Here is a 27,538-nt window from a genome sequence, read left to right on the forward strand (position 1 = left end):
AGTGACAACCGCTTTTGTGAGACGGAAAGCAGTGAGATTATTGGACACCTCCTTCCTCTACCACACAGCAGGGGGAGACAGTGAGCATGGGAAGAGCTCCTCCCAGGGTAACGGAAACATGAAATATATGAGCCGTGATGAGAGGAGGGAGATTCGGTAGCTAAGAAATGCTGTCATATAAAATATCTTCCCAGGGTAACTTGGAAATGATTACTGCAGCGTTGATGCTAATAGCAGCTGTCAGCGGAATCGCCCTTTAATGGGTTTTTCCACTGTATTTCTGGGAGACATGGTGAAATATCGCCTTCCCTATTGTTCCTAATCACTTCCATCAAGACGTCTTCGTAATAACAATATAACCGAAAACTTCTGCTATCCCGCTGTACGTATTTTGTCAAAATTTAGGCGCAGCCTCCATGTTACAAATGACTTCACATTTAAACGTCATTGCTCCCAGGCCCGCTCTCCTGACTGATGTCTCTGCAGCTTATTAAATCCTCATCACATTCCTTAATGCAAAAGTACCCGGTTCCAGCAGATGTGTCCCATCATTAGAGCCGCCTGTAATATGTTGTAATCCCAGCTTGCTGTATTAATGCTTTGTTTGTCTTTAAGCACAGATGGATTTTTTTTATGAGGGCTGCTGTGCTGTTCGTACCCCCTTGAGGGTCAGACCCGGGGCAGCTGTCTAACTAGTGACAAGATATTTCCCCTCCGGCATTGAGTGACATGATATAAATATCTTTACTGCGTCGTAGAAAAAGATGGATTTATGAACAGGGGCCAGGACACAATAGACTTTGTTTAATAATACCGCCAAGTCCAGATGCGCTGCCATCCGTAGCCACCAATCAGATGTCAGCTTTGGTTGTCTCCTCTGATTGCAGTAAGAACAGAGGACTGCTGTAAAGAAACCTTGATCTTTGGCTGGCCATACACATTAGATAGCTGCTGGCCGAACACTCATTAAGCCTACAGCTATCTCTCCTGGTTCCCCATACACGTACCTGCCAGACCGAATGTAGAGGAAGGGGAAAAAAAAAAAAGCTTCTGCCAAACCACTTCTGGTGGCAGATTATCTCTCAAAGAACAAATGTATCGGCTATGTTCAATTTCGACCGCCCAATCCTGATCTCTCCCAACTTCCGCCATTGGTTAAGGATCGGAAAGTTGGATTTTAAAATGCCTGAAGAGTCAGGAGACAACCATATATCATACATCAGATTGTTGACTGATCAGAGTGAATTTGGTAGGTTCGACCGATATACATCTAATGTGTATGGTGAGTTTTTCGCAACATTAGAGAATCGTTGGGTGTAAAGTTAGATTTCAAAATGATCGAGTCAGGAGGCCACCATACACATTAGATGGTCAACTCATGCCAATAAAATCAGTAGGTTCTGGCGATATACATCTTCTGTGTATGGAGAGCTTTTCACAACATTGATAGTGAGAAGTTGGAAAAGTCGGATTTCAACATGCTCGAAGAGTCAGGATGGCACTATTACACATTAGATGAAGGCCTGACACAGCTGAAATCAGCAGGTTCGACCGATTTACACCTAATGTGTATGGTGATCTTTTCACAACATTGGTACTTTTAGCAATAGAAGTTGGGTGGCAATTTAGATTCCAACATCCCCAAAGAGTCAGGAGGCCACCATAAACATTAGATGGTCGACTGATTCCAATGAAATTAGCAGGTTTGTCCGATATACATCTAATGTGTATGGTGAGCTTTTTGTCAAAATTGGTAACTATAGAAGTTGGGTCAAAGAGGATTTGCTACATTAGTAAGGATCGAAGTTGGGTGGAGGAAGATCCTGTAGCATCTATACACAATACTTAAAAGGGTTGCATCATCAGATATGTTTCCTTTCATTGTGGAGGTCCTCAAGGTGATTGCTGCAAGCCTGGCTCTCAGATCCCTAGGCAAACTGTGAAAGCTAAAGCCAGCCAGGCAGATTAATAGCTGTCCATGAAATATATGAATGGCTTGATTCCACCAGAGACCTCTTGATAACATCTATATGCGCTAAAAGGGTATAGGGGTTGTCATGATGGAAAAACTCCTTTGAGCTATGTTCCTTGACCTCTCCATAAACATACAGTCTTGTCATGCTGCCAGAAACCTTCCTGGTGGAACAAAAGAATCAGGAAATCCAACATGGTCCATGTTTTCCCCAATATTTGCCATCAGGAAATTCAGAAGACAACCACAATAATTTTGTTAGGTCTCACATCCATATATTCTTAGATTACAAAATGACCTGTCATCGAATCAGGGGACTCTTTTATATACACTAAATGTCCCTACAATGATGAGCAGGTGGCATCTGACAGGGCAGCACCATTTTATCCAGAATATTGTATCGCTGTAGTAAGGTAGCCTTGATTTTGTGAGCAGGACCTATGTTTAGGCCTCTGTACTTTTAGGACTACTTTGATCTTCTTTGATGGGTGGGCTCAGGAGACCCCCCTTGGTGTAGGGACCCAATTGTGATTGCAACCTTTGCACCCTGTATGATTCTTCCACTGTGGGTGGGCAGTCTCCTATCTAGCGTCTCACTGCTGCTCATCCAAACGTCTCGTAGAATAAGCTTTTACTTGGCTTGCACTGAACAGTAGCAGAATATATACACCTCTCCCCAATACAGAGAGGTTCTTCATGTAACAGCCCGGACGACACACAGTCGTATTTATTTTATCGCTTCATAGTGAACCCACTGTTAACAGCTTGGTAGGTGCCAGAAAAAAAAAATCCCATAAAATCATTTGAAGCCTCACGCTGTTGGACAGCTTCACAAAAGAGGGTCCTGTAAGTGCAACCCAAGCCCCCACCCCCTGGCCTGTCGCCTTACTGATAGGGGGAGACCTGATCTGACCAGGGGGCGGATGGAGGAACATTGAGCCAAGGAAGGAGCCTCAGATTTTTTTTTTTCCCTTTTTTATGCTTTTTCACTGATGTAGAAGTTCATAGAGGGTCTCAGAAGCAGGAGCCTGAGCAGAGAGGACCAGTTCTAATAAAACAATAAATAGAAAGTCATATTGTAGTCTATGCGGACAGTTTTACACCTAAAGGAGCTGTATGAAGTTAGAGAAGAAGGTCCATTCTACCAGTAATAGCACCACCGTCAGACATATAGCTTGGTCCTGCACTATTCAAATGAATAGGGCAAAGCTGCAATACTATGCACAGCCCATAGAGAAGAGTGGAGTCGCTCCTGGAAAAAGCAAATCTGTTCTTTTACCCTCATGCAACCCCTTTATTAGGACCCTTTTCATGTTTAAAATTCTGAGACATGGGGACTAAGTGCTTGACAATCTAATTCCATTCCTCACAGTGGGCAAATTTAACACAACACGGAGGTACGAGCAGAAAAGAGGAACATTGTGCAGGCTGCCAACAGCCACTGGGAAGGGAGATTGGGAGCAAGCACTAGATTGTAGCTCATATGGGCTGTAATTGTATACAAATAATATATACTATACCATGTATAATAATATATAACAAAAATAGGTCCAAAGAAATCCAAGCAAAGGCATGAACCAGGGAAAAAAAACAAAGCAATGAATAAAGCAAGAGATAATCCAAGAGGAGTTCACGCCGATAGACAAGCCAAGCGTAGTGCAAGCCAAAAGATAAGGCTACTTTCACACTTGCGGCAGAGTGTTCCGGCAAAACGTATGCCAACTGATGGCATTTGTAAGACTGATTAGGACCCTGATCAGTCTGAAAAATGCCTGATCAGTCCGAAAAATGCATTGCAATACCGGATCTGTCTTTCCGGTGTCATCCAGAAAAACGGATCCGCAAGCGCAGACTGGAAGGACGGATATGGCATTCCAGTACTTTGAATGCCGGATCCGGCACTAATACATCCCTTTGGAGAAAAATGCCGGCTCCGGCATTCAGGCAAGTCTTCAGTTTTGCGGTATTATCTCTGTCTGGAACAGTCAAAAAGACTGAACTGAAGACATACTGAACGGATTACTCTTCATTCAGAATGCATGGGGATAAAACTGATCAGTTGTTTTCCAGTATAGAGCCCCTGTGACGGAACTCTATGCCGGAAAAGAAAAACTCTAGTGTAAAAAGTACCTAAGCCAGTGAGAGTTGAAGGAAATGGATAAGACAAGGGGAGTTCAGGCCAAGGTATAAGCCAATAGATGTCCAAGCTAAGCGGTAAACCAAGATATGTAAAAGCCAAGGTATAATCCAAGAGGACTCCAAACCGAGGAATAAATCATGAGGAGTTCAAGCCAATGGATAAGCCAAGAGGCATCCAGCCAATGAATAAGCCTAAGAGAAATTTAAACCAATGGATAAACCAAGAGGAGTGGAAGCCAAGGACTATGCCAAGAGGATTACAGGCCAATGGATAATCCGAGAAAAGTCCAAGCCAAGAGATAATCTAAAATGAGTCCAAGCCAGGGCTAAGCCAAACATAGTCCTAGCCAAGGGATAAGCCAAGAGGAATCCAAGAAAATGGATAATCCAAGAGGAGTTCAACCTAAGGAATAATCTAAGAGGAGTTCAGGCCAAGGATATTCCAAGAGGCCAAGACGAATCCAAAACGAAAGAATAGAAAAACAAGAGTCCAAGGAAATAGATACGCTAAAAAGAGTTTAAACCAGTGGATGAGCCAAGAGGAGTACAAACTAAGAAATAAGTCACAAGGGGTCCAAGCAAAGGAGCCAAGAGGAGTGCATGCCAAGGGATAAGCCAAAAAGAGTCCAAGGCAATGCAAAGTTCCAGCCAGCAAACCAAGGATTTGTAGTCATCTATAATGTCACTAGGACATTCCATCAGGGTACATGATAGCACATTTGTGATTGTGGGGTCATTACGCTTAAAATAAAGATGACTTGTAATAAAATGATGAGGACACTTTTATCCAACCCTGAAATCTTGTTCTCTCATTTATAAACACAAGATTAATAGCTCTTGATTTTCAGTGAGCAAAAACTTCTCTGAAAATGTCAAAAAGATTTTGCATTGGGCTAATTACCATGTAGCCATTAGCCAGAACGAAAGTTCATAGCTCAGACAATGCAATCCGAAAAACCATAATAGCTTGAATTTTTTTTTAAAAGCCGACTTTTAAAGGTCACTCGGCAGCGTCGACAGTTTAAGCCCTGGACATCTGATCTCACACTGATTGAATATTCTGCTAGTGATAATCACACGTGAGTTCTTCTCTAACTGCATTTTGGGAGATTGCGACTTATACTTTAAATGTGCCCTGAGCTCTGCTGAAAACACGTTCTGTATACTTCATGTCAGCCAGTTATCCTCCTTCCCTTGTAGCTGGTTCTAGGTGGTCAGCAGCCATCTTTTCAGCTATATCATTTAGTCACAGAGTCACCCATGCATCATAGAAATGCTAAGTCCCTGCTTTCTCCTCCTCTTTCTTTGGATTCTTCTGCTAGGTTTTTAATGGAATTGAATTGAGTGTCTGATCTACGGCAGCTTAGGAGTTAAAATCTCTATAATGTTTTAATAAAACAAAGACATCGCCACAAGACGTCATAACTTGGCTCTAACATACATGTAATATGCAGCAAATAGCCAAAAGTTTCTATATATTGGAATATTTAAGCCATGATCTCATTAAGCCCTTAAAAGGGTTCTCCCATGACTAATGTAAAAAATGTAAATCAGACATCATATAGAACAGGACAGTCTCTTTCTAACAAAGCTAGAACCAGCCGTGTACCTCACATGGATCCGGAGATCTCCCTATGCATTTTTCCAATTGCTCTGCTAGGTTTATTATAAGCTGGCCGTTCAGGGGGAGTGTCCTTTCTGCTCCAGCCCATGGGGTATGTCCTCTGTTCTACAGTTCTCTCCCTATCACAGCTCAGGAGGCGGATGGATGGAACTGAGCATGTATGTCCACCTCAGCAAGGTGGACAGAGAAATAAACAAGAACAAACAGCAGGTGGCGCTATACAGATAGATTTCAGCAAATAACTACATTTTTAATTACATGAAATTACTAAAGTATTCAGATCCAAGGGGCTGGTTTGAAAACGGCAGAATATTTTTGTGGGACATCCCCTTTAAAGGAGTATTCCCATCTTGAAAAATGATGGCATATCGACAGGGTGACTGATAAGGAGCCAAACTCTAGGACCCTATGGATCCTGAGAATGAAGGGGCCACAGCGCTAGGTGATGGGGTTCATGACGGCTGCAGCTCCCTGTACAGCGGGTGGCCAGGAGTGCCATTGTGGAGAAACACTCTGTACAACCACAACCTTCTGCTACAGCTAAGTTATGTTTCTAACGCTATCAGAATGCATGCTCCTGGTCTGCTTATGATGTCATCAAGGCCTACTATTTACACCCAGCCAGGTCTCTCACTCAATTCCAGAATATCAGTGGTTCTTCAGCCTATACTGTCTATACTAATCGCTTGTGATTGACCCTGCTCTGTTCCTGGACTCTGCCTATTGCAGTGCCCTTTGGATTTCCTGATATTGATTCCTGGCCTAAATTCTACCTTCTCTTGCTCCTTCTGGATTGTAGCACCTGATTGATCCTCTGGTTTTCACCCACAACTCCATTTTACTACTCTCAAGTTCCATTGTTGCTGCTATGTCTGGCTGCTAATCAGTGACGACACGGAAGACCGCAGCTTGGGATCTGGCTATAAAAGTCCAAATCCCTTTGGGGCCCTGGTAAAGAGCAGAAGGATCTCAGACTCTGTACCCCACTTTAGTCAGTGCCAGACGTTTGCTAGGGAACAGTGCACCCACTAGTCTCAAATCACACCCCGGCCCCTATCTACTCAGACGATCTGCCCTTAGTGGTGGCCCCCAACTGGACGGCAGTCCCTTTCATGCTCAGTGCATCGGCAAGAGTCAGAGAGGAGTCTCAGAAGCCAAAAAACATTACCCAGAAGCAAAGTCAAAGACATGCCAAAAATCCAGATTTAGGAGTTTGTAGATAGAAGCTAGTGAAGTAGAAGACCAGATTCACAGACAACTGTGGCCACCAGCTGCCTATTTAAATAGCCTGCACTCCGGTTTCATGGGACGGTTGAGTCATGTCACTTCATAGCGCCCACCATGCTTTGATTGGCCGGCACTTAGGCCCGGAGACCTGGTCTGGTCGCTAAGCAACAATGTCGATGGCACTGCAAGGAGACCAAGCCAATGTGGAAGCCTATATAGGTAAGTATGTGATATGGACCACTTACAGTGACAAGGTTCCACTTTAATTCTGTTAAAGGGGTTGTCTCACTTCAGTAAGTGGCATTTATCATGTAAAGAAAGTTAATACCAGTCACTTACTAATGTATTGTTATTGTCCATATTGCCTCCTTTGCTGGCTGGATTCATTTTTCTATCACGTTATACACTGCTCGTTTCCATGGTTACAGACCACCCTGCAATCCATCAGCGGTGGCCGTGCTTGCACACTATAGGAAAAAACGTCAGCCTCTCTGGTGGCCGGGACAATGGGAGCGCACATAGGCTAGTGCTTTTTCCTAAATTGTGCAAACACGGCCACCACTGATGGATTGCAGGGTGGTCTGTAACCATGGAAACGAGCAGTGTATAATGTGATGGAAAAATGAATCCAGGAAGCAATATGGATAATAACAATACATTAGTAAGTGGCTTCTATTAACTTCCTCTACATGATAAATGCCACTTACTGAAGTGAGACAACCCCTTTAATTATGAAGGGGGTCAAAGAGCTAAATCAAGACTGTGGCCCCATTCTCAGAATTGGTGGAGACCCCAGAGGTTGGACTCCTATTCACAGTGGTATGCCATCATCAAACTTCTCTGAGGCAGGGCACAAAAATGTACTTTCTGCTGGCAGAAACCATCCAGATTTATAGTAACCCAAGCCGTAGTTTTTGGGATTCAAAAATGAGATGACATTTTCTTTGAGGCTAAAGGGTGGTGACCACAAGGACAATATGGACAATGCCTCACCGGACAGGATCTAAACATACGTGACAAAGACAGGGATTAATGATGTAGGACCTATGCCAGGTCACATGGGTCAAAAAGTGGCCCTGTGGGCAACTACTAGTCCCTTAGTCACTGTCCAACAGCAGGACAGGTCAATTCACCACAGCAGGACAATGACATCCCGGCTCCCACAGCGGAGGGTTCCCTGTACGACGAAGCCACTAATTACGTGCTGCTATTCCAGCGCTCGGCCGCTCTTCGCCCGTGGCTCTGACAACCTTGGCAGATTCAATTCCATTAGTTTTTCATTTTTGTTAATGCCGATTCCCACTGCAAATCCCTTGATGTAAGAAAACAGAGCGTGTAATGACTCGGAACACATCCCTGGATTTAATGAGACGCGCAGGATTCCTTACATCTTCTCCTAAATTAAAATTTGCATTAGAAAGATGGATGCGTCACCTACGGTAAAGAGAGGGCCGTGTGATGGGGTGAATATGCAAATACAGACGCCTTGTGTCCTGGCCCCTATTGTTCTAGGGCCCGGCCATGTCCCGCAGGGATCACACACAATGAATTCATCTGTACTAATGATGTTTAACTGTTACTGTGTGATGTACTCCGCTCATGGTACTTACCGACAGCGGACACACAGAGGCCTTAAAGGGGATGTCCACCTCTGAACACCATTATTATACCTAAGATATAATTAGAGGGTAGTCACTGCTAGGGCTGGGTAATACAGTCTGACATGAGAAATGCAATTACTTCTAATTTAACCCCTTCAGGACACAGCCTTATTACACCTTAGGACCAGGCCATTTTTTGCCAATCTGACCAGTGTCACTTTAAGTGCTGATAACTTTATTAATTGTTTTTTCGTCACATATTGTAAATCATGACACTGGTAAAATGAAGTAAAAAAAATATTTTTTTTTGCACCAAAAAAAACCTAATTTAACAAAAATTTGGAAAAATTTGCAAATTTCAAAGTTTCAGTTTCTCTACTTCTGTAATTCAGAGTAATACGCCTAAAAATTGTGATGACTTTACATTCCCCATATGTCTACTTCATGTTTGAATTATTTTGGGCATGATATTTTATTTTTTGGGGATGTTACAAGGCTTAGAAGTTTAGAAGCAAATCTTGAAATTTTTCAGAAATTTACAAAAACCCAATTTTTAGGGACCACTACAGCTCTGAAGTCACTTTGCGAGGCTTACATAATAGAAACCACCCAAAAATGACCCCATTCTATAAACTACACCCCTCAAGGTATTCAAAACTGATTTTAAAAACTTTGTTAACCCTTTAGGTGTTGCACAAGAGTTATTGGCAAATGGAGATGAAATTTGAGAATTTTCATTTTTTTGCCTAATTTTCCATTTTAACCAATTTTTTCCACTAACAAAGCAAGGGTTAACAGCCAAACAAGACTGTATCTTTATTGCCCTGACTCTGCCGTTTACAGAAACACCCCATATGTGGCCGTAAACCACTGTACGGCCACACAGCGGGGCGTAGAGTGAAAGGTGCGCCGTATGGTTTTTGGAAGGCAGGTTTTGCTGGACTTGTTTTTTGACACCATGTCCCATTTGAAGCCCCCCTGATGCAACCCTAGAGTAGAAACTCCATAAAAGTGACCCCATCTAAGAAACTACACCCCTCAAGGTATTCAAAACTGATTTTACAAAGTTTGTTCACCCTTTGGGTGTTGCACAATATTTCATGGAAAATAGAGATACAATTTCAAAATTTCACTTTTTTGGCAGATTTTCCATTTTAATATTTTTTTTCCAGTTACAAAGCAAGGGTTAACAGCCAAACAAAACTCATTATTTATGGCCCTGATTCTGTAGTTTACAGAAACACCCCATATGTGGTCGTAAACTGCTGTACGGGCACACGGCAGGGCGCAGAAGGAAAGGAATGCCATACGGTTTTTGGAAGGCAGATTTTGCTGGACTGTTTTTTTTACACCATGTCCCATTTGAAGCCCCCCTGATGCACCCCTAGAGTAGAAACTCCAAAAAAGTGACCCCATTTTAGAAACTACGGGATACGGTGGCAGTTTTGTTGGTACTAGTTTAGGGTACATATGATTTTTGGTTGCTCTATATTACACTTTTTGTGTGGCAAGGTAACAAGAAATAGCTTTTTTGGCACCTTTTTTTTTGTTATTTACAACATTCATCTGACAGGTTAGATCACGTGGTAATTTTATAGAGCAGGTTGTCACGGACGCGGCGATACCTAATATGTATACAATTTTTTTTATTTATGTAAGTTTTACACAAAGAATTAATAAAAAAAAAAAAAAAAAGTTTTAGTGTCTCCATAGTCTAAGAGCCATAGTTTTTTCAGTTTTTGGGCGATTATCTTAAGTAGGGTCTCATTTTTTGCGGAATGAGATTACGGTTTTATTGGCACTATTTTGGGGTGCATATGGCTTTTTGATCGCTTGCTATTACACTTTTTGTGACGTAAGATGACAAAAAATTGCTTTTTTTTACACCGTTTTTTTTTTTTTTTACGGTGGTCACCTGAGGGGTTAGGTCAGTGATAGGCAACCTGCGGCTCTCCAGCTGTTGCAGAACTACAACTCCCAGCATGCAAAGACTGCCTACAGCTTTCAGCCTACAGCAGGGCATGGTGGGAGTTGTAGTTTTGCAACAGCTGGAGAGCCGCAGGTTGCCTATCACTGGGTTAGGTCATGTGATATTTTTATAGATCCGGTCGATACGGACGCGGCGATACCTAATATGTATACTTTTTTTTATTTATGTAAGTTTTACACAATGATTTCATTTTTGAAACAAAAAAAATCATGTTTTAGTGTTTCCATAGTCTAAGAGCCATAGTTTTTTCAGTTTTGGGGCGATTATCTTGGGTAGGGTATGATTTTTGCGGGATGAGATCACGGTTTTATTGTTACAATTTTGGCGTACATACAACTTTTTTGATCACTTTTATTACCTTTTTTGGGAAGTAAGGTGGGCAAAATTTCAATTTCATCATAGTTTTTTATTTTTATGGCGTTCACCGTTTGGGTAAAGTAACATGACCGTTTTATAGATCAGGTCGTTACGGATGCGGCAATACCAAACATGTGTAGGGAATTTTATTTTTTTCATTTTTAATCAGTGATAAATGTGTTTTTTGATTTTTACTTTATGATTTGAGCAGGCACCGGGTTCCGATCACTGCCAGCCGCACGGCAGTGATCGGAAATACACAGGGCGTACATGTACGCCCTGTGTCCTTAAGTACCAGGGCACAAGGGCGTACCTGTACGCCCTATGTCCTTAAGGGGTTAAGGACAATCATAGATTTTAACTCAATGTTCTTGTTTCTTTCCCATAGGCATATCCTCGACCTGCCGCTCTATTGGGATGGGGAAAAGGGACCCCGATTCTCTGGCTCAATGTGTGGGTCCCAGTTGACAGTTTTATGTCTTTTTTTTCTACTACTTTTCCACAATAAAAGATAATAAATAAAAATGATAAATGTGATCACAATATGAGAACAAGAGAAGTTTATTGGAGAAAAAATTTACGTGAAAGGAGGCTCTAGGAGCCTGGATACAAGATGAGATACGGCCTCTAGCCTGCATACCAGATGAGATACAGCCTCTAGCCTGCATACTAGATGAGATACGGCCTCTAGCCTAGATACAAGATGAGATACAGCCTCTAGCCTGGATACAAGATGAGATACGGCCTCTAGCCTGGATACAAGATGAGATACGGCCTCTAGCCTGGATACCAGATGAGATACAGCCTCTAGCCTGCATACCAGATGAGATACAGCCTCTAGCCTGCATACCAGATGAGATACGGCCTCTAGCCTAGATACAAGATGAGATACGGCCTCTATCCTGGATACAAGATGAGATACGGCCTCTAACCTAGATACAAGATGAGATACAGCCTCTAGCTGTTATTGTCTTCGTATCACTACTAGGGGTGACCGACTGTCGTATCTGATGGTCCCAGATTATCACACCAGAGGTTGGGGCAGTGCGTTGCTCCACAGCAAAGGCAGGATTGAAGCGTTTGTCACCCGGCCTCCATACTCAAACCAGACTGTCGTGGGATCCCAAACAGAACCTGGATTCATCAATAAAGTTCCAGTCGGTAGCAGTGCTTGATTCTCGTTCACAATACAACTGCAAATGAAAATGACAGTGACAGGCTGCCAATGGCAGGGCATGTATTGGGCACCAGGACACCAAACTTTCTTCTGCTAAGTGCCTGGAAATGGTCCGGGCAGAGACAGGGGTGTAATGAAGGGGCCACCTGTGTCTGGATAGTGGACAACAAAACTGTGGGAGCTGCTAGTACTTCCTGGCGGATCAAACGATCCTCTCTACTGGTGTCTGTCTGGGCTGTCCAGACCCTATTCAAAATTTTGATTCGGTTTCGATACCATAAAAAAGTATTGCAATACTCTATACCATTCGATATCACGCGAAAAAATAAAATGCCAATACAAAGCCTTGTGCATTTCGCATTTTATGGAACATCTGGCCCACAACAGAACAGTCCTATCCTATTTTTTGGCGGGACAAGGTGACAAAAAAAAAAAAAAAAGGCGAATTGCGCAGTTTTAATTTTTTTTTATTTTACAGTGTTCACCGTATAAGAGAGATTTTTTTATATTTTGGACATTTCGGACGTGGCGATATGTAATATTTTATTTATTGTTTATATGTAACATTGGGAAAGGGGGTGATTTATACTTTGGTGTTTTTTTTTTACTTTTTATTTAATAACCATTTCCCCCCTTAGGGGCTAGAACCTGGGATCTTTTAATCCCTTATCCTATTCACCCTGATAGATCTCTATTAGGGTGAATAGGACCTCACACCCTCCCTGCTGTCCTGTGCATAGTGCACACAGCAGCAGGCAGATTACCATGGTAGTTAGGGCTTCAGTAGCGTCCTGGCTGCCATGGTAACCGATTGGAGCCCCAGGATTACACTGCTGGGGCTCCGATCACAACTGCCACTGCCACCAATGAGGAGGGGACTCTGTGGCCACTGCCACAAATGATTTTAATACTGTGGGGGGGGCGCACTGCGTCACCAATGATAATTAACGTTTAATATACAAATACAGTCCGCAGCAGAAACACATTGCTGGCACCTGACCTCTGACAGGGTGCTGCGATCAGCGGCAGTTAACCCCTCAGGTGCAGGGTTAATTGCCACGGATCGCAGCACCCTGTCAGGGGCAGGGTGGCGGTAAAGTATTTCTGCTGCTTGTATTTGTAATGTATTAAACGTTAGTTATCATTGGTGGCGCAGTGCACCCTCCTCCGCCCCTCTGTGCTCTCATTGGTGGCAGCAGCACAGGGGGAGGGAAAGACTGCTTCCTTCTCCCCCGTGCTGCTGAGGGAACATGGCCACGCTAATAGTAGCGCGCTCATGTTCTCTGATACTGGGCTGTGCAGTAGCACAGCCTAGTATCGATAAAAGGCAAATCCCGGTATCGTATCGATACCGGGCTAAAAGTATTAACTGGGTATCGAAAGTTCGATACCCGAAATAACCCTAATTCACCCCCTCTCAAAGGCTGGAAACTGGGCAAAAATTCTTATTCGTTATTGTACAGGATGTGATGAATGCAGCATATACCAAATTTGTAGGTTTTTTTTTCATTTTTTTACAACTTTTACAAAATAAAACTTTTTCTTTCACTTTTTTTCTCATAAACTTTATTACCCTTTAGTAATGCATTTGTTTAGCCCCTATAAGGGGTGTCACAATGCAATCATTGATCTCTTTTATACTGCGGTGGTATGCCAGCGCATCATAACCCATCACTGGTCAGACTGATCGGCTGCCTAAGGCTGTGCCTGTAGGCATACATGTAGCCATAATCATTCAAATGGCAATGCATTGGTACCGCGATAGAGAAGAAGGATCCCTTCCCTCTGTCTAGATGCTGCTGTCGCCATTGACCGTGTCATCTAGGGAGGTTTATACAAGATAGGACACAGTTATCAGTCCAAGGGGACCCGATACCCCAACTAATCAGTTGTTCTGTTCAGCAACTGGCACCAGAAACTACACAGAAGACGGATCCGATAGTAGAAGGCTCCATCCAGTCTGTAGTTTTTAGCGCTGGCGTACTTCTACTCCACTCCCATTCACGTCAATGGGAGCTGGGCTGCAGTACCCTGGCAAGGCCACTACACCATGTATGGCGCTGTCTTCTACTAGCCCCACCCAGGGTACAATTACCAGAACCGGGAATTACTAAGACCCACGGATCGGCACGCCATCAGTCAGTGTCGGCCTACTGCAGCCCGATATTAGCCCAATCTGCACGTAAAAAAAACTTAAAGGGGTTCTCCGGGTAAATATAATGATGTCTTATCCTCAGGATGGGTCATCATTATCACATTGGGAGGGGTCCGAGTCCTGGCACCCCCGCCAATCAGCTATTTCATGGAGGCGCCGCTCTCTTTCCAAGGACAGTGCCGTTCAGCGTATAGTAGCAGTGATGGGTACTGCAGCTCAATTGACTTGATATAGGGCTGCAACTAGGCCACGTGACCAATGTGCAGTGATGTCACTGGCCTAGAAAGCGAACGCGGTGCTCACTGAGTGGCCTCTTCTATCAGCTGATCGGCGGGGGTCCCAGAGTCGGGCCCCTGCCAATCTGATATTGACAAACTACAAATGAACCCCTTTAAACAAATCAGGCCAAACTGAGTCTGAACCCGCGTCACGGTATGCCTATGAATTTCGCTCCCGGGTTTACAAATGTAAACCCCCAACGGAAAACCCAGAGGGGGTAAAACGTGGTGTGAACACAGACCAAGCGCTAGGGGTTTCTTTTACAGGAGCTCCATAAATCTGGGCTTGAAACCACAAACTGTTTTCTCTGCGCAGTCACAACGTCCGCAGTGGGATCACATCAGTATACAGCGGGGCCAGAGAGAGGACAAACAGGGTATTTAACCCTATATTACAGCACCCTGCTGCAGGGTAGGGGGGTCCGAGCAACTACCAATCTGACCCGGATGTCACTGTGCAATATCAGGTATCCACTAACAACCAGCAGAACTGCGATTCCAGCTCTGGAAGATAATACAGGCTCGTAGAGATACAAACCTCTTGATATTGGGGTGTACCCACCTCGAAACCCTCCCAGCTGACAAGAACTATAGGCCCCAGCATGCCCAGCCCAGTCAGTCTGCTGACAGACTACAACTCTCAGTATGGTTTACCAAACGGCAATCAGGCAGCAAACCATTCAAGAACTACAACTCCCAGCACTTCCCACCATGCCCTCACTTGCAGTCTCATATTTCATTACCCTGACAGGCTGGGAGCTGTAGTCCAGAATGCAGAAACGCTGATTGAATGGTTTGGAATATAGAATCTGGGGGGAGAAGTTGACGTGACTACTACTCTCACCAGGTCCTCAAGGTACATAACACGTGCAGAGACTTGTACTACATTTCATTGGTAGTCTTTGTCCTGAGATACTCAGCTGACAGAAAACTACAACGCCCAGCATTGTCAGACACAAACACACCATCACATCAACTCGAGAGCACCGAGCGCCTCACACATGACCTCCAGTAACCTGATGACCCAGAGCGGAAGTGTGTCACCGGAAGCCACGGGATGACGTAGAGGGCAAGATGGCGGCGCGCATGAAGTGAGAGGGCACAGCGGGCGCAAAATGACAGGTGAGGGTGAGAACGGTGCGCGGGTGATACTGGTGCTGTGACGGGTGTGCGGCGGTTGTCGGGGGCTAAGGAGACCGTATAAACCCTGAGACGTGGACATGGCACCCCAGGGGAATGGGCGAGACCGGCAGCCTGCACCCCACATGTCTGCAGAGTACTGGTGACATCATCATGTAGGAGGCACTGGGCAGTGACGTCACAAATACCACAATATAGGGGGGAATAATGACACAGTGACACTTGGGGTACAGGATAATGACACAGTGACACTTGGGGTACAGGATAATGACACTGACACTCGGGGTACAGGATAATGACACTGACACTCGGGGTACAGGATAATGACACTGACACTTGGGGTACAGGATAATGACACTGACACTTGGGGTACAGGATAATGACACTGACACTTGGGGTACAGGATAATGACACTGACACTTGGGGTACAGGATAATGACACTGACACTCGGGGTACAGGATAATGACACACTGACACTTGGGGTACAGGATAATGACACGCTGACACTCGGGGTACAGGATAATGACACCCTAACACTTGGGGTACAGGATAATGTTGCTGATACTTGGGGTACAGGATAATGACACTGACACTCTGGGTACAGGATAATGACACACTGACACTTGGGGTACAGGATAATGACACACTGACACTTGGGGTACAGGGTAATGACACACTGACACTTGGGGTACAGGATACTGACACTGACACTTGGGGTACAGGATAATGACGCTGACACTTGGGGTACAGGATAATGGCACACTGACACTTGGGGTATAGGATAATGACGCTGACACTTGGGGTACAGGATAATGACACTGACACTTGGGGTACAGGATAATGACACTGACACTTGGGGTACAGGATAATGACACTGACACTTGGGGTACAGGATAATGACACTGACACTTGGGGTACAGGATAATGACACTGACACTTGGGGTACAGGATAATGACGCTGACACTTGGGGTACAGGATAATGACACACTGACACTTGGGGTATAGGATAATGACGCTGACACTTGGGGTACAGGATAATGACACTGACACTTGGGGTACAGGATAATGACACTGACACTTGGGGTACAGGATAATGACACTGACACTCGGGGTACAGGATAATGACACTGACACTCGGGGTACAGGATAATGACACTGACACTTGGGGTACAGGATAATGACACTGACACTTGGGGTACAGGATAATGACACTGACACTTGGGGTACAGGATAATGACACTGACACTCGGGGTACAGGATAATGACACAGTGACACTTGGGGTACAGGATAATGACACAGTGACACTTGGGGTACAGGATAATGACACAGTGACACTTGGGGTACAGGATAATGACACAGTGACACTCGGGGTACAGGATAATGACACTGACACTCGGGGTACAGGATAATGACACTGACACTCGGGGTACAGGATAATGACACTGACACTTGGGGTACAGGATAATGACACTGACACTTGGGGTACAGGATAATGACACTGACACTTGGGGTACAGGATAATGACACAGTGACACTCGGGGTACAGGATAATGACACAGTCACACTCGGGGTACAGGATAATGACACAGTGACACTCGGGGTACAGGATAATGACACAGTGACACTCGGGGTACAGGATAATGACACAGTGACACTCGGGGTACAGGATAATGACACAGTGACACTCGGGGTACAGGATAATGACACAGTGACACTCGGGGTACAGGATAATGACACAGTGACACTCGGGGTACAGGATAATGACACAGTGACACTCGGGGTACAGGATAAGGACACTGACACTCGGGGTACAGGATAAGGACACTGACACTCGGGGTACAGGATAATGACACTGACACTCGGGGTACAGGATAATGACACTGACACTCGGGGTACAGGATAATGACACTGACACTCGGGGTACAGGATAATGACACTGACACTCGGGGTACAGGATAATGACACTGACACTCGGGGTACAGGATAATGACACTGACACTCGGGGTACAGGATAATGACACTGACACTCGGGGTACAGGATAATGACACTGACACTCGGGGTACAGGATAATGACACGCTGACATTTGGGGTACAGGATAATGACACACTGACATTTGGGGTACAGGATAATGACACTGACACTCGGGGTACAGGATAATGACACTGACACTCGGGGTACAGGATAATGACACGCTGACATTTGGGGTACAGGATAATGACACGCTGACATTTGGGGTACAGGATAATGACGCTGACACTCGGGGTACAGGATAATGACACTGACACTCGGGGTACAGGATAATGACACTGACACTTGGGGTGCGGGATGTCCAGAACGGGGCCCCGAATCGTAGAAGAGCACACAGCTTATGTGTGATGTTCTCTCCGTTCATTTCTATGGGAGTTCTGAAAATAGACAAGCTCTAGTTGTTTTTGGAAGTCCTATAGTGGTGAATAAAGAGTGCACTGCGCAAGCGCTGCCATCACTCCATTCACTGCCATGGGACTGCTTGAAATAGCCGAGCCGGTGCTGTTCTTTGTTCTGAACTCCCATAGTGGTGAATGGAGGTTGGCTGCTCTCTGTTCACCTTGGGGGCCTTGTTCTGGAGAGAGGAGCAGGTTCCAGTGGTAGGCGGGTCCTTACGATATGTCATCAATGTCACAGATGGGAATACCTATTTAAACCATCATCAGTTGTATTCCAAATACTAAAAGGGCTGTTTCACACAAGCTAGTCCATTGCGGGAATCGCGCTCCATGTGTGAACGTGATCCTCCCTTCTGGACTTGCAGGAGCCCACAGCATTAGGCCTCATGCACACGACCGTTGTGTGTGTCCGTTGTTCCATTTTCCGTGATTTTCTGCGGACCCATTGACTTTCAATAGGTCCGTTGAAAACTCTGAAAATGCACCGTTTGTCATCCGCGTCCGTGATCCGTGTTTCCTGTCCGTCAAAAAAATATGACCTGTCCTATTTTTTGGACGGACAACGGTTTGCGGACCCATTCAAGTCAATGGGTCCGCGAAAAAACATGGAGGCACACAAGATTGTCATCCGCGTCCGTGATCCGTGTCCGTTTTTTTCCTATCATTTTCAAGGCAAACTTGACTTAGATTTTTTTTTTCCCACTTTTCTGGTCTGGTGATCCTCCAAAAATCAAGGAAGATACACGGAAGAAAAAACGGACACGGATCACGGAACAACGGAACCCAGTTTTGTGGACCGTGAAAAAATATTGTCGTGTGCATGAGGCCTTACACTGATTTATAATGCTGTGTACCTCTGCTTTACTGTAATTCTATAGCATTAAAGGGGTTGTCTCATCATGGACAATGGGGGCATATCGATATGCCCCCATTGTCTTATAGGTGCGGGTCCCACCGCTGTGACCTGCATCTATTTCGGGAACGGAACCCCGCAAGGTGGTGGCTGGAGGACTCCGGTCCCGATATAGAAGTAAAGGGAAGCTCACCACGCATGACCGCCCACGGCTCCCATTCACTTATTTGGGCCAGCACTTGGCTATTTTCGCTGGCCTCATAGAAAATGAATGGAGGTCGGATGTGAATGCGCAGCGCAGTGCGCCCTCCTTAACTTTCGGGGCTCCGTTCTCGATATAGGTGCGGATCCCAGCGGTGGGACCCGCACCTATAAGACAATGGGGGCATATCCTAGCGATATGCCCCTATTGACCATGATGAGAAAACCCCTTTAAGCCTCATTCACACGTCAGTGATTGCCATCAGTGATTATGAGCCAAAACCATGATTGGAGCCTCCACAGAGATCAGATGTAAGGGATAGATCTGCACCTGTTCTGTTTTTGACCCGTACCTGGCTTTGGCTGAAAATCACTGACTGAACACTGATGTGTGAATAAGGCCTCATGCACACGGCCGTTGTTTGGGTCCGCATCCAAGCCGCCGTTCCGCGGCCCCACAAAAAAAATATAACATGTCCTATTCTTGTCCGCAAAACGGACAAGAATAGGCAGTTATATCAATGGCCGTCCGTTCCGCAAATTGTGGAAGGCACACGGGCGGCTTCCGTTTTTTGCCGACCGCAAAAAAACGGCACGGTCGTGTGCATGTAGCCTAAGGCACTATACTGACAGCTTTATATCGCTATGATCCTGTAGAAGTAAGGTCAAGCAGAGACACACAGCATTATAAATCAGTGTAATGCCGCGCGCTCCTGCAAGTCCAGAACTGAGGATGAAGCTCAGACACGGAGCGCGATTCCCGCAATAGACTCGCTCTACGGCTACATGTACACGACCGTTGTTTGTTTTGTGGTCCGCAAATTTTGGATCCACAAAACACGGTTGGCGTCCGTGTGCGTTTCGCAATTTGCAGAACGGCACGGACAGCCATTGATATAACTGCCTATTCTTGTCCGCAAAACGGACAAGAATAGGACAGATTATTATTTTTTGCGGGGCCACGGAACGGAGCAACGGGATGCGGACAGCAGCACACGGAGTGCAGTCCGCATCTTTTGCAGCCCCATTGAAGTGAATGGGTCCGCATCCGAGCCGCAAAAACTGCTGCTCGGATGTGGACCAAAACAACGGCCGTGTGCATGAGGCCTAAAGACATAGATTCCAGCAGATAATTAATAGAGAGTCGTATTGGGTTTTTACATCACGCGCTCTTACTCCGTCGGCTGGAATGAGATGACGGACAATACAAAAGGTTACATTTTATTGATACAGTTTGTATTGACATTTTATAGTTTTCACCCTTTATTCTTCGTATTGATAAACATGCAGTGAAGATTTGTGTTGAAGCCGTAGTTTTTATCACAATCATTTTTTATGTTTAACTTGTGTGATTGCAGCTTGTGATGCGTTTTCTATTTGGTTATTGTAGTTATGCCTGTAGTTGTGCCATATGCAGCCTCCGTGACTTGCCCATCCGTGCTGCTGTGGCAAGTCTGACCTCCGTTATGTGGTGCCGGTGGTGTGACTCCATTACCGTGCCAACCAGACCAGCTGAAAGTGCGGCTGATCAGCGTATCAGGGACAGTCGGGTTTGGCACAGGTGCCTGTGATTTGCTCTTCTTTCCTCTTTGTCATGTGGATTTCTGACTTTCTAGCCGTCAGTGACTTCTCCTCTGCTGATTCTGGTTCTGCTGTTACGTTCTGCGGGGCACGGACCGCCATTAATATAACTGCCTATTCTTCTCCACAAAACGGACAAGAATAGGACAGGTTATATATTTTTTTTTTGCGGGGCCACGGAACGGAGCAATGGATGCGGACAGCACACGGAGTGCTGTCCGCATCTTTTGCGGCTCCATTGAAGTGAATGGGTCCACATCCGAGCTGCCAAAACTGCGGCTCGGATGTGGACAAAAACAACGGTCGTGTGCACGAGGCCTAAGATGGGAAGTTTTAGAAATCGCCTCTTGTGCTTTTCCATTGTCAAATAAGTAATCTACGCCACAATCTGCTCGCCTGTAAAACTGCAGAGAATGTTTCTCGCTTAAACCTTCTTTGCAGGAGTGGAAATATTCCTGTGAGATCATAACTTAGAGAAGTCATAAATGCAGTTTTTATAGAGCCTGGGCTACCAGCTACACCGCCATTTATGATGTGAGAGCAGGTGTTGATACAATGGTGACCTAGTGTGAGAAATAATCACCTCTGACCTTATATACGTGTAGTATCTGCAGCACGCTCACTGACTCACTGCCCTGTACGCCACTTGTGAGCGTGCTGCAGATACTACAGTGACAATCTGACACTTGGGGTACAGGATAATGACACCCTGACACTTGGGGTACAGGATAATGGCACACTGACACTCGGGGTACAGGATAATGACACCCTGACACTTGGGGTACAGGATAATGGCACACTGACACTCGGGGTACAGGATAATGACACTGACACTTGGGGTACAGGATAATGACACCCTGACACTTGGGGTACAGGATAATGAAACTGACACTTGGGGTACAGGATAATGACACTGACACTTGGGGTGCAGGATAATGACACTGACACTTGGGGTACAGGATAATGACACACTGACACTCGGGGTACAGGATAATGACACTGACACTTGGGGTACAGGATAATGACACTGACACTTGGGGTACAGGATAATGACACTGACACTCGGGGTACAGGATAATGACACTGACACTTGGGGTACAGGATAATGACACTGACACTTGGGGTACAGGATAATGACACTGACACTCGGGGTACAGGATAATGACACTGACACTTGGGGTACAGGATAATGACACTGACACTTGGGGTACAGGATAATGACACTGACACTTGGGGTACAGGATAATGACACTGACACTTGGGGTACAGGATAATGACACTGACACTTGGGGTACAGGATAATGACACTGACACTTGGGGTACAGGATAATGACACTGACACTTGGGGTACAGGATAATGACACTGACACTCGGGGTACAGGATAATGACACTGACACTCGGGGTACAGGATCATGACACTGACACTCGGGGTACAGGATCATGACACTGACACTTGGGGTACAGAATAATGACGCTGACACTCGGGGTACAGGATAATGACACAGTGACACTTGGGGTACAGGATAATGACACAGTGACACTTGGGGTACAGGATAATGACACAGTGACACTTGGGGTACAGGATAATGACACTGACACTTGGGGTACAGGATAATGACACTGACACTTGGGGTACAGGATAATGACACTGACACTTGGGGTACAGGATAATGACACAGTGACACTTGGGGTACAGGATAATGACGCTGACACTTGGGGTACAGGATAATGACACTCTGACACTTGGGGTACAGGATAATGACACTGACACTTGGGGTACAGGATAATGACACTGACACTTGGGGTACAGGATAATGACACGCTGACACTTGGGGTACAGGATAATGACACACTGACACTTGGGGTACAGGATAATGACACTTGGGGTCACAGCTGTATGATATGTCGTGCAGGGTAGATGACATAATCAGTTGTTACATATATAGATGTATATTTTTCGGTATCTGGTCTGGATGTTGATGGTGATTTGGATTCACACAAGGTTCTGCTGACAAGAATCAGTATGGCACATGCTGCTGTCAGTAGTGCAGCCTCAGGCTTTGGTGCTGTGGGGGTGCCTCATGTCTCCAGTATATTTGTGATGTGATTGATGTGGTAGCAGTAGGTTGTGGTATATTTATATACGTCTGAACCTTCCTCGGTCGGCGCTTGTTTACCTCATTCAACTATCTTCAGCCTTAGTCTTTCCAGTGAGGTAAGTGGCCGCTGTGTAGTATAACAGCCTCTATGTACCTGCCCGGTCACTTCTCATTTCCGTACCGTTCCACATAAACACTGCTCCAAAGCTCGAAGCGGCCACTGGAAAAATGTGAAAGGGATGTTTGTATCCTGCCGGCCTAATGATCTGGTGGAGGTGCCCGGCTGACGTGTTTTCACACCAATTACATCAGAACACGTGACGGACGGGAAGTTTACTTTAGTGGAGAGAGAGGGACCCAGTGTTTTCTCTTGTCGTTCTCCCATGAACCCGGCTCCGATGGAAAAACACTTAATTTTCAAGAAAGTTTACAGTATGGCGGCATTGCTTCAAGATGTAGAACAGTCTCCAGCGGCCCTCAGCTGTATCTGATGCGGACCGTGGTATTCTCTTGGCACTTGCCATGGTATTGTGCTAGTAGGAATAATGTCTCTGCCAGGGATTCTGACCGACAAGCATAGTGTCTCTGCCAGGGATTCTGACCGACAAGCATAGCTCCTCTGCCAGGGAGTGTCACCATCAAGCATAGCTCCTCTGCCAGGGAGTGTCACCATCAAGCATAGCTCCTCTGCCAGGGAGTGTCACCAACAAGCATAGCGCCTCTGCCAGGGAGTGTCACCATCAAGCATAGCGCCTCTGCCAGGGAGTGTCACCATCAAGCATAGCGCCTCTGCCAGGGAGTGTCACCATCAAGCATAGCGCCTCTGCCAGGGAGTGTCACCATCAAGCATAGCTCCTCTGCCAGGTAGTGTCACCATCAAGCATAGCTCCTCTGCCAGGGAGTGTCACCATCAAGCATAGCTCCTCTGCCAGGGAGTGTCACCATCAAGCATAGCTCCTCTGCCAGGTAGTGTCACCATCAAGCATAGCTCCTCTGCCAGGGAGTGTCACCATCAAGCATAGCGCCTCTGCTCTTACAACATGATGAAGGCGTGATCACTGGCAGGAGGACTCTAATGCACCGCTGACCTCCCACCACTACTGCTGCAATCGGAGAAAAATCTAATCCTACAAGATAACTCTCTCATTGCCGCGATCAAGCCTTAACGCGGCACCTGACATGGGGGGGACCCCTCACAGCCATGATCTCCAGACCATATCTGTTATGCACAGGCACAATCTCCTGCCATACATAAATGTGTCAGTAAGTTTCTGTGGTAACGCAGGTCCTGAAGTTCGGCTTGGTCCTGAAAGAGTTAAAGGAGTTGACTTTTTGATATACTATTACAGAATGGGGGGGGGGGGTCTATGGTCAGTCCCCTAAGTAGCAGCCATGGCTGTCAGTTCTCTGGAGGACCTTACATGTCCTCTGGCAGCTCGTTGAGTCCAGTGTAAGCTGTGCAATACCTAATTTCCCCTGTGGTGGCGCTGTCACCGGCTCTAGCTGATGCTTCCTGCGATCTGCATGTTGTCCAGGGACCCTGCTATCTTCTGGGCTGTGAATGTCTTTGGCTTTAGTAGGCTTCATGTTTGGTGCTTGCAGTCGAGTTGCTTCCCCGACTGCTAGGAACGGGCTCACCAGTCTCCTCTCCTGATCCATTTTACAAGGGTCCTCCACAATTGTAGAACTGAGCACTCCCACCATATCTCTCTGGCATCGTTCTGATAATTGAAAACCCCCAGACTGTCCCCCGATGTGCCGTTCTACTAATAGAAGTTCTTGTACTGTTCCTCCATTTAGCGTTGCGCTAATTGAAGTTCCTGTGCAGTCGCCATACTCTTTAGGATCGGTCCCCTCGTGTCCTCTTGCTGCCTGATCAGGTTTATTGGTTTCTCCTTCTGAGGCCCTTATGTTCCAAACTTCCAAGTGAATTTCCAACTTTCATGGAGATGTTGTGTTTAGGTCCAGTATTGGATACATTTCCTGATATATCTCTATAGCGGTCAGAGCTCAGATTTTCTGATAGCCACAAATCTAAAATGACAAAACGTCTGGGGAAAATCAATAGCGACAATTCTCACGGACCACCGCAGAATGGCAAACAGAATAACGGCAAAAGGTGGTGGGGTCCAATCCAACTAAACTAGAGCTTTTATTAGAGCCTTAAAACCAATAAACGGACATCTAAAATGTTGTGTACACCAAAACAACACGGAACACCTCAGGTGATGTACAGAAACACACATGTGCCCACTTGGAATGGTATAATCAATCCACCGCTAAGTATATAATACAGGAACAGCCTTACCGCTGTTAGGTCTAGTGGGACCCTCTGATGTTAATTAGACTTATATTGCATGACAAACCTCACCCGAGTAGCCCCTGTCACTGCTATTATGCCCTAATAACCTTCTAATATGATGTCTTACCCTACCACCGCTTGTTGTTGTTCTAAAAGCCATAAATCTCCAGCATAGATACAGGGCGGTATAATAACATTCTTACTGCCACCACTAGAGGGAGCTCAGGAGCTGACTGCATACGGTTTTATAGAGACTGCCTCCAGCCACCACTAGAGGGAGCTCAGGAGCTGACTGCATACGGTTTTATAGAGACTGCCTCCAGCCACCACTAGAGGGAGCTCAGGAGCTGACTGCGTACAGTTTTATAGAGACTGCCTCCAGCCACCACTAGAGGGAGCTCAGGAGCTGTCTGCGTACCGTTTTATAGAGACTGCCTCCAGCCACCACTAGAGGGAGCTCAGGAGCTGACTGCGTACAGTTTTATAGAGACTGCCTCCAGCCACCACTAGAGGGAGCTCAGGAGCTGACTGCGTACAGTTTTATAGAGACTGCCTCCAGCCACCACTAGAGGGAGCTCAGGAGCTGTCTGCGTACCGTTTTATAGAGACTGCCTCCAGCCACCACTAGAGGGAGCTCAGGAGCTGACTGCGTACAGTTTTATAGAGACTGGCTCCAGCCACCACTAGAGGGAGCTCAGGAGCTGACTGCATACAGTGTTATAGAGGCTGGCTCCCGCCACCACTAGAGGGAGCTGAGGAGCTAATTGCATACAGTTTTATAGAGACTTCCTGCAGACACCACTAGAGGGAGCTCAGGAGCTCACTGCATACAGTGTTATAGAGACTTCCTGCAGACACCACTAGAGGGAGCTCAGGAGCTCACTGCGTGCAGTGTTACAGAGACTAGCTACAGCCACCAGTAGAGGGAGCTCAGGATCTCACTGCGTATAGTGTTGTAGAGACTTTCTGCAGCCACCACTAGAGGGAGCTCAGGAGCTGACTGCATACAGTGTTATAGAGGCTGTCTGCAGCCACCACTAGAGGGAGCTCAGGAGCTCACTGCGTATAGTGTTGTAGAGACTTTCTGCAGCCACCACTAGAGGGAGCTCAGGAGCTGACTGCATACAGTGTTGTAGAGGCTGACTACAGCCACCACTAGAGGGAGCTCAGGAGCTGACTGCATACAGTGTTATAGAGGCTGTCTGCAGCCACCACTAGAGGGAGCTCAGGAGCTGACTGCATACAGTGTTATAGAGGCTGCCTGCAGTCACCACTAGAGGGAGCTCAGGAGCTGACTGCATACAGTGCTATAGAGGCTGCCTGCAGTCACCACTAGAGGGAGCTCAGGAGCTGACTGCATACAGTGTTATAGAGGCTGCCTGCAGTCACCACTAGAGGGAGCTCAGGAGCTGACTGCATACAGTGTTATAGAGACTGTCTGCAGTCACTACTAGAGGGAGCTCAGGAGTTAACCGCAAACAGTGTTACTATAGAGGTCAATGTATGCAGCAAGCTCCTGAACTCCCCCTAGTGATGGCTGCAGGTAGACAGAATGTAACGGGGCTCTATGGAGTCCTTGCTGATTTTAATGGATTCTCTGAGCCATAGTGAACGTCAGCCATGTTTTTTCTTTATCTCCAGGTGTGACAGGAATATGTTTGGCGCAGATTCACAGGACCGTTGTGCTGTCACCACCAGCAGCAGCATGCCGCCTGCTCCGAACCTACTGCAGAAGAAGTGACCGATGGCTGATGTTTCATCCGGCCAAACGTAAGGTAAGTGCACCAGTATCCACTTTTTGTGTCAGTACAGCAGTATGGGCTCTTGTTATTTGCTGGACATGTTCTTGCAAAAAAAAAAAAAAAAATCATCCCGCCATGGAGGTTTTTTTGTCCCAGTATATTGTGCCTGTATTTAGAAATTTACACAGGTACCAGTTAGGGCGACCACTTGTATGACAGCGCTAGGGACCTTTATGTATCTGGATGCAGCCAGCAGGGTAAAGAATGGAGGTTTTCGCCCTGGTTTCCATGGCTACATCTGTGTTTATTTATACATGCAGATATAATGTCTCCCCATTATATAAATCCACTATAGAATCAAAGTTACAATGTCCTGTGACTACCACGGAAAGCCCCCACAGTTTACAGTCCTGGCTGCATGTAGAGAACCGGAGGGCCACTTTATGGATCGGTTCATTGAGCGATCTTAGAGATGCAGTGTAGAAACTGCTGGGAGTTGTAGTTTCACGACGGATGAAAAGAAACATGTTGAAGACTGCTGTCTTATAGAATAGCAAGGGTGGGCTCTGCTCTAGATGGCTCCCCCAGTGGTGACCTCCTATCATTCATTACCATCAGGGCTTCTTAGAGGACAAAGTTAGGGGAACCCCTTTTATGAGGGGGGCTTG

The 27,538-nt window shown here is 46.0% G+C and overlaps 1 protein-coding gene across 1 annotated transcript in view; it reads left to right on the plus strand.

Moving 5' to 3' along the window:
- Positions 1-15,550: 15,550 nt before the first annotated feature.
- Positions 15,551-27,538, plus strand: part of LOC122940586 (protoheme IX farnesyltransferase, mitochondrial) — an 87,245-nt gene continuing 75,257 nt past the window's right edge. Inside the window, exons 1-2 of the mRNA XM_044297221.1 lie at positions 15,551-15,642; positions 26,770-26,903. Coding sequence (XP_044153156.1) covers positions 15,636-15,642; positions 26,770-26,903 — 141 coding nt within the window. The 5' untranslated portion in view covers positions 15,551-15,635. The remainder of the gene's footprint in view (positions 15,643-26,769; positions 26,904-27,538) is intronic.

The sequence above is a fragment of the Bufo gargarizans genome, chromosome 6, assembly GCF_014858855.1.
Source record: "Bufo gargarizans isolate SCDJY-AF-19 chromosome 6, ASM1485885v1, whole genome shotgun sequence".
NCBI classification, from domain to species: Eukaryota; Metazoa; Chordata; class Amphibia; order Anura; family Bufonidae; genus Bufo; species Bufo gargarizans.